The 17,812-nt window shown below is 40.2% G+C and overlaps 2 protein-coding genes across 3 annotated transcripts; both read left to right on the top strand.

Moving 5' to 3' along the window:
- Positions 1 to 329: 329 nt before the first annotated feature.
- LOC108034862 (UPF0687 protein C20orf27 homolog) lies at positions 330 to 7,241 on the top strand. Its single transcript, XM_017110037.3, has 2 exons — positions 330 to 570; positions 5,811 to 7,241. The coding sequence occupies exons 1-2, from the start codon at positions 534 to 536 to the stop codon at positions 6,314 to 6,316; spliced, it is 543 nt and encodes a 180-aa protein (XP_016965526.1). The 5' UTR covers positions 330 to 533; the 3' UTR covers positions 6,317 to 7,241.
- Positions 7,242 to 7,516: 275 nt separating this feature from the next.
- LOC108035093 (cold shock domain-containing protein E1) lies at positions 7,517 to 17,760 on the top strand. Of its 2 annotated transcripts, none has more exons than XM_050886510.1 (10): positions 7,517 to 7,581; positions 8,184 to 11,658; positions 12,004 to 12,554; positions 12,623 to 13,017; positions 13,080 to 13,806; positions 13,873 to 14,026; positions 14,089 to 14,258; positions 14,317 to 15,261; positions 15,322 to 15,499; positions 15,564 to 17,760. In XM_050886510.1, the coding sequence occupies exons 2-10, from the start codon at positions 11,622 to 11,624 to the stop codon at positions 15,578 to 15,580; spliced, it is 3,174 nt and encodes a 1,057-aa protein (XP_050742467.1). In that variant the 5' UTR covers positions 7,517 to 7,581; positions 8,184 to 11,621; the 3' UTR covers positions 15,581 to 17,760. The 2 variants fall into 2 exon arrangements, with proteins under 2 accessions (XP_050742467.1, XP_016966004.1); XM_017110515.3 differs by lacking the exon at positions 7,517 to 7,581 and having other exon boundaries at positions 13,080 to 13,287; positions 13,363 to 13,806.
- Positions 17,761 to 17,812: the final 52 nt, after the last annotated feature.

The following is a 17,812-nucleotide window of genomic DNA, read 5'->3' as shown; positions in this document are numbered from 1 at the left end:
CGCCCTGGAGAGCATCGGATTCGGTAATTTGTAAATTTTATTAAATGAAAATTGTATAATAGACGTAAGTACGCACAAACATGTTATTATGTATTGTTTTTAAGCTCAAAATGAATTAAAAGTGCTGAGATCATTGCATTTCCAATAGACGGTCTCATTTTTGCGGTATTTTTGTGTGCGACTGTCAAGATCTTAACAGCGCTGTAAGTGGCTGCCGCTGCTCTGCCGCTGTTAAAAATCGCGGTAAATGGTGTTACCGACGCTTCCAAAACACAACACACTTTATCTTCTTTCGGTATATTTCGGAAAATAAAAGTGGTATAATGCGCACTTAGTGCCGCGGCCATACTGCACTTTGTTTATTTTGTTGTCTCGATTTCGACGTTGGTTGGATTTAAATCTGCAAAAGAGACCGCTAAAGTATTCAGCAGCCGGAGAAAAGCGCGCGGCTGGTTCCTTTAAATTCCGGGAGAACGGAGAACGCTGGCATTTACCCCCCACCAAGAAACGAAGCACCCCGAGAACTGCCCAAAATGTGCGACGAAGCCGCCGAAAATGTGGATCATCAAGGTAAAACTCGCCTTCTCCCGGTGTTTGCCCAATCCATTTGCTTAGCCATGAAAGGGCGCTCTGATATGTGCACAGCGACTCCGCAAGTGCGTTAAATTATCATTGGGAGGAGGGCAAGCCCCGGGGTAATTGCGGTGGATTTTTGCGAAATAATTCGGATTAATTAGGGCCGGAGGAGAGTGGCCTAAATTTAGGCAAGTCTGGCAACTCAAGAAAAATCGTTTCCTGTTGACCTTTTCCGGGACTCAGGGCAGCTGCATTTGGCCCACACTGCAAGAAATTAGGTGTCGTGGCTGGGGGATAATTAGCAAATACATTGCAAGATTGCAAACTAATATTTAAAGTGAATTCTTTGTAAATGTGTCATCATATATGTATATATTCCATAATTTTTAATCTCTTTCATGCAGGAAATGTGTTTATTTAGCTGTATCTAAAATGTTTAATATGTTATTTTCGAACTGCTTATTATGGCATTAAAAACATTTAATTTTTCAAATAATTGTACCATTTTTAATCTACAATATAGCTATAAAGCCGTCTAAATTTTCCTCTGTGTAGATGTGCACGAGTGTTTTGCCATTTCCTTCCCGTCCACTTCACACATTCGGTTTTCCCGGCCTCTGCCCTGCCCCTTCCCTGCTTATTGTAGTTTCCTGACCTCTTCCTGCTTTTCTGCCGCAATATTAAAAATAATATTTGTTCAGGGCCAGAGCTAAGCCAATTTTCCTCCGCCCACATGCCACCCCCGGGACGCCCTTGCGAAAATCATTTGACATTTGTCGGCGGTATCGATGATATTTTCATTTTCCCGCCCCCAGGTTTTGTCGCAGTTCGCGTGACTTAAATGGGTTCTCTTATCACTTCGAACGGCGCTCGACCAGAGTTTTATCAAAGGCAGTTGAGCCTGCCGAAGCGTTCTTAAATTGTCTTAGATTAATTTTAATTTATGATCCCCGGACAGAAGCTAATGAATTGTGTGCCATAAACACATGGAAACGGACATCATTTTCACTTTGCAAGTGTATACACACTTTCATCAATTAGGTTTTATCTGGCTTTTCGGGGGCACTTTAGCATTCGATCTATTTGGGGTATAGCTTTGTATGAGTTTGTTAATTAAGCTCCCATTTTTAGAGGGGCTACTAGTAGTGTAGAAGCAGTAAAAACCAAGAAAGGAAAATCACGCCTTTTGTCACGTTAGCGTGACACATGGTACTTGGGAAACCCATTACCCATATTTCTAAATCGTTGTTTTCAGCTAAACGTGGTTGTTTGTAGAGCATTCAGAAATTCTTTCTCCTACACTTTATCGCCGAGCCATGCAAATTGTCGTGAGTTAGCGCTTGATAGTGTAATATATTTGCCGAGCGCCTTCATGAGCAATGCTAATTGTGAATTCGTTTAGCGCCCGTCCAGAGATTATAGTTGCAGCACCCCAGAACGCTGACAACGATCCCCCTAATTAAATTGCATACAACCCGACCGCCAGCAGAGGTCCCCATTGTTGCAGTCATGTTTTTCTTATTGTTCCTATAAAGCGATATGCAATTGTGCAATCCTCATGAGGTGGGCTATTTATAGAGCCGGGGGAGCCGGCGGGCACGTTGTTTGGCCTCGTTGTTTGTGCTGCCTGAGGTAGCAGCACTGTGGGCCACTTTTCGCACCCCCTCGGGCCACCCACGCCCATGAGGAGTTCGTGATTGATATTTGTCTCGTTGGACCACGGGCACCCCCTCAATTGTTTTGATTTGAAAATCAGAGAAACACAGTTTACAATATTGTTATGCATGTTTGCATTTTGTTATTGCTTTGCATTTCCCACACTCGGCTCGGCACGTACGTATGCCTTTTTGCGGCAGCCCCCTCACGGGGAGGCGCAGACCCACAAGTACCGCCCAAAAAATAAAAAATACGTAAAACCTAATGGGTGGGAAATATATAATTTAAAGTGTGGGGGCGGAAACTGGACACAGGCCAGTTGGCTCTTGACAAATTGGGCTAATAAGGGGTCCAACACATAATCAAGAACAGGTTGTTCTTAAAAAAAGTTCTAAGGAAAGTCATTATACAAAATATGACTGTTTTTATATGACTTTTATTATATAACTAAGAATCAGTTTATTGATATACTGGGAGAGGCATACATATCTTATGAATACATAATTTAGTTCAAATTGGGCTAATAAGAGGGTCAAAATCAAGAACAGGTTATTCTTAAAAAAGTTCTAAGGAAAGTCATTATACAAAATACGACTTTTCTTAATTACAACATTATAACTAAGAATAAGTTTATTGATATACTGGGATAGGCATACCTGGGCTATGAGTGGGTCAAAATCAAGAACAGGTTATTCTTAAAAAAGTTCTCAAGAAAAGACTTAATAAAAATAATGTTTTTTTAATGATATGATAAGAAAAATCTAATAAGTAACGAGAGTTAAAGGAGAGACCCTGCTTATGATTAGATCACTTAGTGTACTGCATCCAGAGATTCATGGATTGCCTAGCCCCCTTGCCACAAAATTAAAATATATTTGAGTAAACGAACCAATTGAAATACATAGGCAAAAGCCAACGAGCATTCAATTGGTAGACAATCTGTCAGATATGCATCGGATAATTTATTTGAATACAAAAATTGAAGCTATTGCTGGGAGGGCAGAGATGAAATCCCAAAAATTGTCTGCTCAAATTTGAATTTCCAGCAATAACAGTTGCGCCGAGTCGATTGTGAGTTTCCATTAATGGTTAATCAATGGTGATTGGGGGCACGTGAGACTCTTTTCCACAGCCAGCCGGATTTCAGAGTGCGGCGCATGACTTTAAACGAAATTTATAGAAACAACAATCCACTTTTCCCGCGACACTTGGCCGGGCGGATGAATTGGCAGCGACGCCTCCATTGTTGGGGCGACTTTAAGCAGATTAAGCTGGATTACAATAAATTGCTTACAACTGGGGAATGGAGAAATGGCAAGAAACGACCGGAAAATTGCTTTAATTTCGCATTCGTCTGCGTTTACAAAAATGAAATAAATTACAAATAAAAAGCGTGTTCACATTTCCTGCACACCAAAGTGCAAAATTGAATTATAACGTTCTGCTGAGCGGGCGATCAGCCAAAATAAACAACAGAATACCGGGGAATCGAAAGGAAAATTAAAATAAAATATCAACCGTTTGCGCAGACATTCCAAAGATTGCGACATCAGAACAGGGGAAAATATGTGAGTTCGGAAAACAAAAGGTACGATACGTCTCAGAAACATAGGAAAAATGTGGAGGGAAGTGGATGTTCTAAAAATCAATTTTCTAAAGTAGAAAGTATTTCTTCCAAAACTGCAGAGAGAAAGCAAATGGATATTCCAATTGATAAGTCTCATCTATTATATTATTTAAAAGCGGAAAACAAAAGGTACGATACGTCTCAAAAACATAGGAAAAGTGTGGAGGGAAGTAGATATTCTAAAAATCATATTTCCAAAGTAGATAGTATTTCTCTGAAAACTGCAGAGAGAAAGCAAATGGATATTCCAATTGATAAGTGCCATCTATTATAAGCTATATCAAACCTTTTTAGAATCTTGGGATCCCTTATATTTTATGTTTTCGAACCGCACTGTCTGTATTTCCACATCCATGTGGAAATGTTTTGCCGAAAGAACAAACTTTTGCCACAATTGCCGATGCCAGTGCCATGACCAATTCTATTTTTACCAAGAGACTCTACTTTTTCGGGGGCCATGAAAAATGGCGAACAGTATCTGAGGCAATCGCCTATGATTAACCGGGCGACTTTTAAGATATCTCAGGGGCATTGCTCGGTTGTGATTAGAAGTCTGATTAGAGGCTCGTTGGGCTGTCGATTTTTATAGCTCCCGGAACATTTGTCACCGATTTGTTAATTGCCAGGCAAAGCAAGCTCTCCGATAAAAAGTATCTGGTTTTAGTGGTGCGCACTGCCTTATGTCAGTGATTAGCATGATACGCTTTGATACGTTTTCGACGCTAATTTTGATTGAATATTGTAGATAGGGATAAAACGAACAATTATTTTTATTGATAGAAGGTCATTTGGTGCAAAAAAAGAGGTGTCAATGAGATAGTTTTAGTTGGATGAAGATTAGGACTAGGAAAAATGATATATGATAAGATATGATACGATATACAATATAAATTCAATGATATAGTCTGAATTTATTATTTATTCAAGGACAACTGTATGTTTTAGTAGAATAATATAAAAGTAATTACCTTTCCGGTTAACAATAGAAATAATATATATATTGGCTCATTCATCATTGTATGCGCACATTTGGAGGCGCTGACAGCAATTATAAACTCAATTCCCCGTATCGAAATTCGCTCTGCGGAGTGCGAAATTAGACGCCTCAAGTCCCAGGACAACAACTGGCGGGGCACTTGGTCCCAATTGACCCAATTTTAATGTGATTTAAGCCCTAAGACAGCCTATCTCCCCATTTCCCCACGAGTTTGTCGTTTAATACTGAGAGAAAATGACATTAAAATATAAAATCTTTAATTAAATTTATAAATCTCAAGGCTTAAAATAAAACACATTTCTAGTTAACAGTTTGGAAATTGTCAAGATGATATGATATAATACTTATTGCCGATGAGAACGAGAGAAGTATAATACAATTTCGCACTGTGTAAGCACAGGGGCAGCGGCAGGGGCGTTTAATTACACGCTTACACGCAATTTCCGCTGCAAATGCCGCTGGGGGAAATTTACTCGAGGCGGGGCCGAGACTTCTGTTTGCCTGTTTGTTTATCTCGGAATGCTTGGGCTTATTACGGCAATTTTACTCGGTTTTACTTGTCTACCTGGCCGACCTTTGGCTCCGGGCACGGTAATTTTTAATACATCCCTTCAGCTTGTTCAACAAATGCGATCCCAATTAGATTCTGTGTAAACTTACAAATCCCAGAAATGCAAATAGGTTAGAAAGCTCAGCGGGTGAGTGGAATTCCTGCGTTTGCTAGTTGTATAAGGTCAGGTTTCTGGCTTCTAGGGCTCTGCTAAAAATTATAATAAATAGACAGTTTTAAACATAAATATGAATATCTCTGTTGTCAAGGTGTACATATTTTAAGTTCATAAATTAAATATCGACAACCTCATCGAAGTTCCCAAATATTCCCATCCGAAATATAAATACAATGCAGAAATTCAACATGTTTCCCATTCTAATCCTGGCCATCTTCCCTTTCAGACCACCATGTCCACTTCGACTCCAACACAGTGAAAGATGGCTTCGAGACGGACAGCTGCGTCACATATCAGAGGTCGGGCGACACGATCGTGGTGAGCCTGGGCTTTCTGCAGATCAACCATCGCTACCTGATCGAGCTGAAGCTGCCGACGTCGCTCTTTGGCGACGCGGGAGCGCTGGCCGCCAAGTTCGAGCCGGTGGTCAGTGCCACGCCGAGTCTGCACTGCAGGATCACCGAGTTCGAGGGCACCAAGCACGACGAGCACGACTTCTTCGAGATGAAGATCGAGTTCTTCGCCTACAAGGAGAAGCTGCTGCGCGAGGTCCTGCACATCGTCAGCTCGACCAATGCCAAGGAGCTGCTGCAGCTGGTGATCGCCGCCCGGGTGCTGGGCAAGGGCAAGGGCACGCCCATGCTGCGCACCGGCATCCACTGCATCGGCGTCGAACGGGATGAGGACGAGTCCGAGGCATCCGACTTCGCTGGCTTCGACAGCAAGCCCTAAAATGGCAAACCCAAGTATCTCGCCTTGCCGAAGACCTGTTTTCTTAGTTAATTGCAGATATTTACATAGTTCTTAGGTTAAGAATAACATGTAACGTTAGTTATTTACCTACATAGCAACCAATTGTGTATGTGAAACTCATTGAGCATTTGCATTTAGCTTTCGGTTCCAGTTTTGCTTGTTGTACTTAACGTTTGTAAATTACCCCGTGCCCGCAATTGCACCTGAGTGGGCAAGCTGCCAGGAGTCTTGACTTTTATAGTGTTATTGAAGACCACAAACTCTTGATTTTGACCCTAAGATTAAAATGTTTTCGCAATTTGACGTTAAGAGAATTTTAAAAGCAGTTTCGTATTACTATGTCTGTTGTGAACTGCGATGGAGAGTCAATTTAACAACCTTTTAAGCACTGAAGGATTCTTTCAATGGTTTATCTATATTTTGTCCCAATTTAAAAGGTTTTGAAGTCAGAATTGCACTGTACATACATAGAGTCATATACATTGTCTTCAAATGCACCACATACAAAATATTCTAATGAGTATGATTGAAATACACAAAGACCAAACTTTAGACCTTCTCCAGATGCAATTTATTGTGTGACCAAATCAAGGTGCTCGCTAGGACGTTACGCAAGGAGCAATTAAATCTTTTTGACTAAAGTTAGCCCACAGACATATTTACCAAGGGCGTTTTGATAACCTATTAAAGTTGATAACGTATTGCACTGTCAAATGTATAAAAGGCACTATAACCAAATAACTAGATTTTGTAACTTTAAATCTATTAAAAACTGATCGTGGATAACCCAATTACCGATGTAGTGGAGCCCATTTAACATCATAGGGAATGCCACTTAAGTTAACTATGGACTAGGCACCTGCAGAAGCTGCTTAGGAAGCCGTAAATAAAAATTCGTTTAAAACCTGTCTCGTTTTTTATGGGAAGTCTATATAAAGTATAAACTTTAATTTAGTACTTTTTTAAAAACATAAATCAGATTCATGGGTCTTGATTAAAAAATATTATTATTAAGAGTGAGAGATCAGGAGAAGAAACATTGCAATAATTTAAAATCAAGTTATTTTTAAAATTATCAAATACATTTTGAAGTGTACCCCGCTCTGCGCTCATGGCGAGTGACGTCACAATTGCCCCGCCATTCGCACATTTTCCAGCACCACAAGTAGTCGCGCGCTTTCCAACACCCTTATCGCCCTGTCGGCAAATATGGCGTCCGCTAGCTGTTGTTGTGCTGTCGTGTGGTATGTGTGGCTGGTCCAGAAAATTCTCTTTCGCTTCGCATGGCGCTATTATTTAACTCGAATTCGCAACGAAAATGTGCGGAAAATGTGCCCTGAGCCGAGCTGTGATGGAAAAACATGAAAAGTGCTGGAAAAACGAGGTTTTCAATGCCTAAATGACGTTTTTCTCGTCGGCCAGCCAGCTTGAGTGTGCCTGTGTGTGTGTGTGCGTTTGAGGGTACCAAATTTGCAGCCCGAAAAAAAAGTTGAGGAGGAAAAAGTTTTTTCTTCCAACTTGGCACTTGGGTGGCTGTGCTGGTGTGTGTACAGTCGGCTCGCCTGCTAATTTTACGCAAAAAACCACAACAATAATGTGTAAAAATAGTTTACGACTGCAATTGCCTGTGCGTGTGTATGGGCGTGCATGTGTGTGTGCGTAGTGGGCCGAGCCTGTGTGTGTGCAATTTTTTCCGGCAGGCAAAAAACTCTCCGTTTGCAACACTGAAAAATCGATAAACTGCAGCGAGACTTTCGGTGTAGATTTCACTAGGCAAAAAAAAAGAGCGAAAACTAATTGTAAAAAAATGATTCCTAATCCACCTTTCTCTTTTTTCCTCCCACAGCTTTTGTAACTAAAACTCCGTTTTGACATCACTTTCATCATAATCTGAATAAAAATAATAATAATATAAAAAACAACAAAAATATGATATAAAAATAGAGAACACCATCGAAAACGAATCAAAAAATAATACAAACAAATATAAAACGCAAATAATTGAAAGTTACAGCAGAAATACATAAAAAATACAAACCACAACATAGCTCAAAGGGAAAAGTCAAAGCAAAAACTTTTTAAGTTTTTTGGACTCTTCTTCGTTTTTGTTTCGTTTTGCTTTGCAAAGAAAAATCACACACAAATCGGAAAAACGAGAATTTTTACGCCGCCCGTCGGTGTGAGCGAGACAGACAGAGAGAGAGAGAGGGAGATAAAGCGACTGCGCAAATAAAAAACAAAACAAACCAACAAAAAACAAGCCAAGCTTGAAACGAAGACTTTCAAAAAAAACTACAACAAAACCAACAACAACAACAAACCAAACAAATTGAAACGCTGTGAAATTAACTCGTCAATACTCAAAAGCACCAACAAATAAATAAATAAAAGCAAAGCAAAAGCAAAAAATAAAAGGAAAACTACGAAGGAGCAAGTAAAGCGGAGTTCAAAAAGAAAACGGCAAAGCACTGAAAAAAAGCAACGGGAAACTAACGGTAAAACAAAGCCAACGGCGCTGCGGCGTTCGAACTCTCGAATAAAAAAGAAAAAGAAAATAAAACCGAAAAAATACACTCTGAAAAACGCTAAATCAATCCCAAAATTCCTCATTATTTTTCCTGAAAGCTTTAATTTAATTACGAATTTTTTGTTGTTAAGTCAAAGTGAATTCAATTTGCTAATTAGTTTAAATTAAGACTAAAACAACAGCAACAGCAACCGAGCTACAAAAGCAGCAGCAACAACAAACAACAACCAACCAACAACAAACAACTGAATTAATGTTTTAAAGTACAAAATAACCGGGAGTAAATCAACAACAAATAATTTAAACATATTAAAACGATTTAATTTAAAACGCAACATCAATCTAAATTATTTAACTAAACAAAAAACACTGCTAGAATCTAAGTCGAAAGATAAAAACTGAGAAAAGCCCCAAAAGGGCGAAAGGGAAGTGAGAGGCAGAGCGATAAACGGAGGAAGCAGCAGGGAGAGCAGATTAAACCGATTAAGCAACAATTGTGCCGCAAAAAGTGTGAATAAAAATAATATATACTACAAATATAACGGTAACAATAAATATAACATTTAAAACCAAAAATCTACAAGAATTCTATAAGTTTTAAGTCACGTTTTACACAGACCTACAACAACAACACCAGCAATTTAACTTAGCCAATAAATGAAAAAACAATAAATAAGTAAAAAAAAAAAAAAAACATATTAAGAAATTATATATAGAGAACGCAAAACAAATTCAAAACTGCGGCCTTGCGCCAAAGAAACAGTTTTATTATTTTCAATAAAACATTGTTTTTTACTAGTTTTCAATTCAGTTTTTTTATAAGTGTACCTAGTGAGAAATGTTAAAAGTCTAAAACAGCAAAAGCAACTGCAACAAACGGAAGTAAAACGGAGAAAAGAAAAACAAAACAAATTCAAAGAAAGATTTAACAACTCTGTGATAATTACTGTAAATTTATAAATTTAAATAAACAAAAAAGAAAAACGCAAAGGAAAACCACAAAAAAATCTCTAATGGAATGAAAGGCAAACCACGTAATTTTTAACAATAGGCGAAGGAGGAAAAGAAGGAGCGAAAGAGGAAGCTGCGAACAGAAAACAGAAAACATCTTAAAGCAACAACAACAACAACTTTACACTTAAGAGCAAATGCAAATGAAAAGATAAAAAACATTGAAACAAATTCGTGATATCTTAAAGGACTTCGATACATATATACTATAGTATATTATATATTATATTATATAAACTATTAAACTAAGCCTAACTCTAGTGAGCGAGAACAGAGAAAGCAAAACAAAACAAAGGAATAAGTGAAAAATAACAAAACCAACCAACACAAAGCAAAAGTAAAAACCGTAGGTTATAAAAAGACTTCAAAACGCATTCAAAAATATATATATTTAAACAAAAAAAATAAATAAATCGTAAGCTTAAAGTTCAACATAGTAAATGAGCGAGGATAACTCCACATAACGGGTGTCCTATATCTATTATATGTAAAAAAGAGAAAAACCCTAAACTCATAATTTTTGCTTAGTGAATAGTAAATGAAACAGCAATAAATCAGCAACCACAACAACAAACAAATTATACAAATCGTGCAACCGAAAAGTAATAGCAACGTACAGCGAAACAAAATAGGAATCGACACTGAGAGAGAGGAGCCGGAAACGGAAGTCCCGAGAAGAAGAGGCAGCAGCAGGATACGAAGAAGAAGGAGATTCGAACCTCGTCCCCCAAAATCATCGTTGTACTAAGGGTATTCGAAAGTAAATTAAAAATAAATCACTACTACTTCCTATAAACCACAACGATTGCCTACAAAATATATATTATATATATGTATACTATATAGAAAACCAACAAAAAACAAACAATATAATCAAGCAAAACACAAAATATTCAAATATCAAACAAAGCTAATCTAACCCAAAAGTAAAAAGTATTCCCAGTGTATTTTTCTAGTAAAACTAAAGTAAAAATATAAAAAAATCAACCAAAATCATTTCAAACATGCAATAATTCAATGGTAATTCAAAACTAGAACAAAACTATAACAAGAAACACCATCGGCAGCAGCTGGTATGCATTTTCATCGTAAAACAACAATATTTTGAATACACAAAACAAGCAAAAGGTTCAGAAAAACTTTAGAAAAAACAAACCTACAACAGACCCAGGAAGGAACTTCAAACTACCAAAACAAACCAACAACGTTACAATATTTGTCGGCATTTTTTACAAGAAAAATATATAACACACAACAACAAGGAACACAAAAACAAACCAACAACTGCAAAGGAAAGCTAAGAAAAACAACCATTTTTTGCGGGGCTTGCCCTCAAGAAAAGGAGAAATTTTTTATTAACTTCGAAGACAAGGAATTTCAGTGCCTCTTGTGCCAGTGTTTAGCCAAAATATATATACACAAAAAAACAAATACGTATTTATTGCTTAGTTTTTTCTCTTTGATATAAAAAACACAAAAATTAAAAAAAAAGAAAAAATACCCCTAAAGAGATACAAAAAGAGATCCATAAATCTGTTTTCGGTAATTCGCGCTTTCTTCAACTTCAACTCTCGTTCCAATCGTTCTCGTCGTACTACGTTATCGGTTCACCGGGTTGGGTACAACTGACCATCCAATACCAAGAACATCGCAACCGCAATCACCATCGCCAAGAACCAGTCTCCAATTTGCTAGTCCTTATCAGCATTTTTCTTTGTTTGCTAATATCCAATCAATCAATCCAACATGAATACCCAGTCGAAGGTGTACCGCACCGGCGAAGGTAAGTGGGGAATTGGGTCGCTTATTTACAGAACAATTACGCAACACTTAAGAACCGGTTCTGATTTCCATTAAGTTCTAAACGAGGGCTAGAAATTGGTACATATGCAACCTAAATATTTTGTTATATAGAAAATATCTAAATATCTTATTTAAAACCATGTTCCTGGCATGTTTGCTACACCTTTAACAGATCTTACTACTTAATTGCATTTTTTAATTGTCTAGGAATTTAATATAGGTTTTCTGATGGCGAAACAATTCATAAACCCATTTTAACCATGTTCCTACAATATCTCTTTCTTATAATCTTCATTATTCTCTTCTCTCCAATTTAACGCTCCAGAAATCTATGACAACTTGCCATGCGATGGTTATTTCAACATGAATGCCATTCGCAATCTGGGAATCCCCACTACATTTCCGACCATTGGAACCTTTACGCTTGACTCAACTACGCTGGGATTGCAGCCGCAAGGTCAGGGACCCTCGCCCCAGCAGCATCAACAGCAGCAGCAGCAGCAGCAGAATATGCACCATCACCAGCAGCAGCAACAGCAGCAACACCAACAGCAGCAGCAGCATATGCAACAGCAGCAACACCAGCAGCAGCAGCAACATCAACAGCAGCAACATCAGCAGCAGCAGCAGCAACAACATCAGCAGCAGCAACAGCAGCAGCAACAACATCAGAGCATTGGAATGTTCGATGCCAACGAGGTTAACGACGTCATCCAGAATCCTCCTCAAATTGGTGTATTCCAATCGAACAGCGTTTTGACCAACGGAGCTGGGAGCTCCTCCTCGATCTTCGGCTCCCAGTCGAGCAACTCTTCGGCCGCAGCTGCGGATCCCAGCCAGACCACCCGGGAAACTGGCATCATCGAGAAGCTGCTGGTGAGTGGAAAAGGCGAACTTTCACTTGACCGCAATATCTAATTTGATTTATTCCGTCTTAACTATAGCACTCCTATGGCTTCATTCAGTGCTGCGAGCGGCAGGCACGACTCTTCTTTCATTTCTCGCAGTTCAGCGGTAATATTGATCATTTGAAAATCGGGGATCCCGTGGAGTTCGAGATGACCTATGATCGCCGTACCGGCAAGCCGATAGCTAGTCAAGTGTCCAAGATAGCCCCTGAGGTTGTGCTTTCCGAGGAGCGCGTCACTGGGACGGTGACCACCGAGCTGCGCACTGATAGCGCCAACAATGTGCTCAACTCCAGCGAGACCACCGGTCGCATAAGCTATGAGAACCGTGGCGAATGCTTCTTCTTACCCTATACCAAAGACGATGTGGAGGGCAATGTCAACTTGCGAGCTGGCGACAAGGTCAGCTTTCAAATCGCAACGAACCAAAGGTGAGGATTAGTTGATAAGTAATTGAATGAAAATAATAATACAATAATCATTTATTCCGCAGAGGTAACCTAGGCGCCTGCCATATTCGCCTAGAGAATCCGGCCCAGCCGGTCAAGTATCGCGGCGTGGTCTGTTCGATGAAGGAGTCGTTCGGCTTCATCGAACGCGCCGATGTGGTCAAGGAGATATTCTTCCACTTCTCGGAGGCCGAGGGCAATGTGGAGCTACGTCCCGGTGACGATGTCGAGTTCACCATCCAGACGCGGAGCGTAAGTGGCAGCGGCGATCCGACCAACCCCAACCTCCTTCAGTCAAAAATGCAGTCTGCATCTGTGCCTCCGCAGGGCCGTGAATTTGCGTGCAACATCACGCGCCTAGCACCGGGATCGGTCATTTTCGAGGACGTGGACAGCACGGTGTATAAGGGCCAGGTGCTCAAGTCTCTGGATCGCAACAATCCGGTGCGCCAGAACAATGATCCGTTGCCGGGTCGCATCCGTTACAGGGCGTTGGACTACTCCGAGGTGGAGGTGCCGTTCGGGGACAAGGACCAGAAGGGTGACTTCACCCTGCGACATGGTGACTGGGTGCAGTTCCTCCTCGCCACCGATCGGCGTGATCAGTTGCAGCGGGCCACCTCGATTGCCCTGTTGGACGAGACCTTCAAGGTGTCCGGCGAGAAGAGAGAGCAGGGCACCATTGCCTCACTGAAGGAGGGCTTCGGCTTTCTGCGCTGCGTAGAGCGTCAGGCACGTCTGTTTTTCCACTTTACTGAAGTTTTAGATACGGTAAGAATAATGCGATTGTATAATCAAGTAGTTTCTATACCAATAACCTAATTGTCGTTGTTTTAGAGCCGCGAAATCGATGTGAACGATGAGGTGGAATTCACTGTCATTCAGGAGCCTGGATTGGCCTATAATAACTCGCGTTTGCAGGCCATACGCATTAAACACTTGCCGCCCAACTCAGTGCAATTCGAAACTCTAATGGCCAGCAACATAGAGGGTATGCTTAATTATTCAACATTCCAATATGTACCCTGTCTAACCCGGAATATCTATTAACAGGTTGCGTAACACGAGAGGCGCCCAAGAGCCCTATCAAATCTCAAGATCGCGTTGAGGGCGGTGTGATTACCTACGAGCATGCCGATGTTAAAAAGACTATAATGTATTTTCTTAAAGACTGCGAAAAACCACCAAGGATTGGGGAGCGAGTGCGCTTCGATATTTACATGGTAAGTTTAAATAAAATGTTTTGGAAACCAATTTTAACTCTCTTATTGAATACCCCAGGTCAAACGTAACAAGGAGTGTATAGCCGTCAACGTACAGCAAGTTTCGCTGCAGCAACAGCAACAGCAGCAACAGCAGATGCTTCTTAACCAGCCAAATGCTGGTGGGAACATCAACCAGAATGACCAGCTTTCTGGATTGTCGAATGGAATCAGTAGCAGCAGCTCAAACGCCTCGCTGCAGAATGGCTATGTCATGCACGGCAGCCCCGGCGGCAGCACCAGCAGCGTGGGCAGCAACAATCCGAGCCACATGGACGACTTCAAGATGGAGAACAACAACCATGCCGGATCCGATTCCGGGCAGGTGTACCGTGGCTTCATAGCCGTTATGAAGGAGAACTTTGGATTCATCGAGACTTTATCCCACGACGAGGAGGTCTTCTTTCACTTTAGCAACTATCTGGGCAACCCCAACTGGTTGGAGTTGGGTCAGGAGGTGGAGTACACTCTAGCGCGCAACGGAAATACCTCCGTTTCTGGTAACTGCCTGCCGGCGGAGAATGTTCGCATGCTGCCCAAGAACTCTATTCCGCAGCCGGCTGTGCTGGAGACCACGCACAACGGCGTGGTGGCTCGTCCGCTGCGCTGCATCAATCCCGACCAGCAGGAGTACGCCGGTCTCATTGAAATTCTCGACGAGCTGCGCACCACTGTCATTTCGCAGCACGAGTTCGGCATCACCAGCCTGGTGAACAAGAGGGATCTGCTCCAGAAGGGCGATCTGGTTAGCTTCCGCATTGATGAGAGCGGTAGGGCAGCGAACGTGAATGCTGTCAGGCAAAAGAAACGCGCCACCGTGGACTCCATCAAGGGGCAGTTTGGTTTTCTCAATTTTGAGGTGGAGGATGGCAAGAAGTTGTTCTTCCACATGTCCGAGGTGCAGGGCAATACTGTGGCTCTACACCCGGGCGACACAGTGGAGTTCTCCGTGGTCACCAATCAGGTGGGTAGACTATAACTATTTGCATTGATAACATACTAACAAGTTGTGTTATTTCATCAGCGCAATGGAAAGTCTTCGGCTTGCAATGTTCTGAAAATAAACGATCGTCCGGATCGTCTGATCTCGCGCCTCAAGCTCAACGGCGATGACACTGTGCCGCGCCTAATCCTCATTCGCGCACCAAAGGGACCGCAGGGCAAGGGCTTCTCTGTTCTAGCGCGTCATCCACGCATTCCAGGTGAGAGCAATGCACAGTCTATCAACTTATAGAGTTTTAATCCCAGACAATCTCGTTTCTGCAGGCAACTTGGTGGAGTAGATTGCTGAAAGTGTTGCATTAGCAAGAGAGGATATTAGATGCACATCAAAGACACACTTACCTACAGCTATATATATTCTTGTACGCAAGCCATAAGCGAGCAGGCTACCAATCAACCAACTAACAGCAACGTGAACTTGTCGCCCTAACCATATACACACACATTTATAACGAATATAATCCCTAGAAGCGAACACTATTGGAAACGATCGTAATTGATAATAATTGATAGCAAGAGCAAAGGCATACATTTAATATTTACGAAACTACTTAACGGCAACTCAACAAGAGAACTCTTCGTGTCTGAAATCGAAACTTATTTGTAATATTACCAACTAACCCCTCCACCATTGTAACGCTTTGCGTTCAACTAGACGCAACCGTGATCCGAGTTGTGGCCAGTTGAAAGGCAAAATGAAATTGAAATCCAAGTGTCTGAGAGATGAAACCAAAACGTTTGTATACGTATACTATTTTCTACTAGTTTGCTCTAATTTTAACTAATTAAAAACCAATGCGAAAAACAAAACAAAGTGAGAAAAAGGAAGCATGCAGCAAACGGGGCTGCCACGAAAATTACTACAGTTTTGAAATCATGTTTGTAAAGTATTACAACATTTTGTCTTTCATACGTGTGAGTTATTTGCACGGAGCAGCTTGTTGTACAGAGCTATTTCCTATGCTCGCTTAAGGGGAGGATGCCAATAATCGACGATTTTAAAATAATTTTTAAAGATGATTTCAAAACCCTAGTGACTTCGTTGGCACCTCAGATAATCTATGAAGTATTTATTCTAGAATGGCAACGAACTCCTTGCATAATTGCGCTAGAAATTGTATAAAGCAACACTCTCTAAATACATTTATAACTATACGGATGCTTCTAGTGTATCTTGCTCTACTCGTATTCTTTCTTACTTCTCGAAAACTGTTCTTTCACTGCTTTCATCTTACTGTTAACGATTTATATTATTGAGTAATTATTGTTCTGTGGCGGCCGCAGTTAAGTAGATCCACAGCCGCAGCAGCAACACCAAGCAACAACCAATCAATCAATGAAGCGAAGCAAGCAGAAAGTATTTATATCTACAAGTACATATATATTTTACATATTCATTAACGTAATAATATTAGTTATCGTTTCCTTCGGTTTGATCTTCGCTTGTGAGCACACACCAAGTTGTTTCGCCAATTCTTTTGTTGCATTCAGACGGTTGCATTAACTTATTACATAGCATCTACATCTTAAATATTTATTTAAAGCAACAACAAAACGCATTACGAAAATTCACAAAAAAATATTGAGGCGAGAAGTAAATTACGAAAAGTTTTGTGTGACGATGAAGAGCAAATTTAATTTGCTGCGCCAAATCTGTTGAAACCATTTAATGAAGATTATAAAAATAATTTTTAAAAAATCTATATACATATACGGAAAACTACAAAAAAAAATATAAAAAAAAAACAAACCTTATGAGCGTGTGTCGGTAACAAAGAGCAAATATTGTGAAAATTATGAATTTCAATTACTAAGAAACAAAAAAAAATATTGTAAAAAACATTTAACAAGCTAACAACAAATTTGGGATCAGTACGTCCTATTATAGCCATGTTATATACAACTACAACAGCAGAAACCACAAAAACCTACACTAAGCAACACAGACACTCACAGACAAAAACAAAAACAAAACCAGAACAAAGAGCAAAAAAACATAGTAACTTTAATATTGTATAACGACTATACATACATCTACATATACTATATAGATATATGCCGGCTATATATCCCGAGGGGTGTATCCTGCCGGGCGGGTGGAGTAACTGAGGTTGATGAATTAGTCGACAGACATGCCAAACGCCATCGCAGCCCAGAACGTTTTCAGAGCGGCCGGCACCTGGGCGTTTTGTCGTTCATGCAATGCAAGAAATGAACAGCACAGTAACTAAAATCCTTATTATGAAAAGGCAACAAAAACAACATAAAAACCTTCAAACAAAATCCAAAAAAATCGAAAAACTTTAAAATGTAACAAAAACATCAAAAAAGATATAAAAAATACAAGAAAAATACATACATACATATGTGCTTGAATACGAAAAAAAAATCGCAAACTATATAAGTCAAATAATACAACAACAACAGAATAAATAATAAATACATATTTCAATAAACTAAAGTTCCTCGTGTGTGTTTAATGGTCCACTGAAGAGGTCGAAAAGTTAGAACTT

This window comes from Drosophila biarmipes, chromosome 3L (genome assembly GCF_025231255.1).
Source record: "Drosophila biarmipes strain raj3 chromosome 3L, RU_DBia_V1.1, whole genome shotgun sequence".
Lineage (NCBI taxonomy): Eukaryota > Metazoa > Arthropoda > Insecta > Diptera > Drosophilidae > Drosophila > Drosophila biarmipes.
Note: the sequence above shows the minus strand (reverse complement) of the source record. Positions and strands in the feature narration are given on the sequence as shown.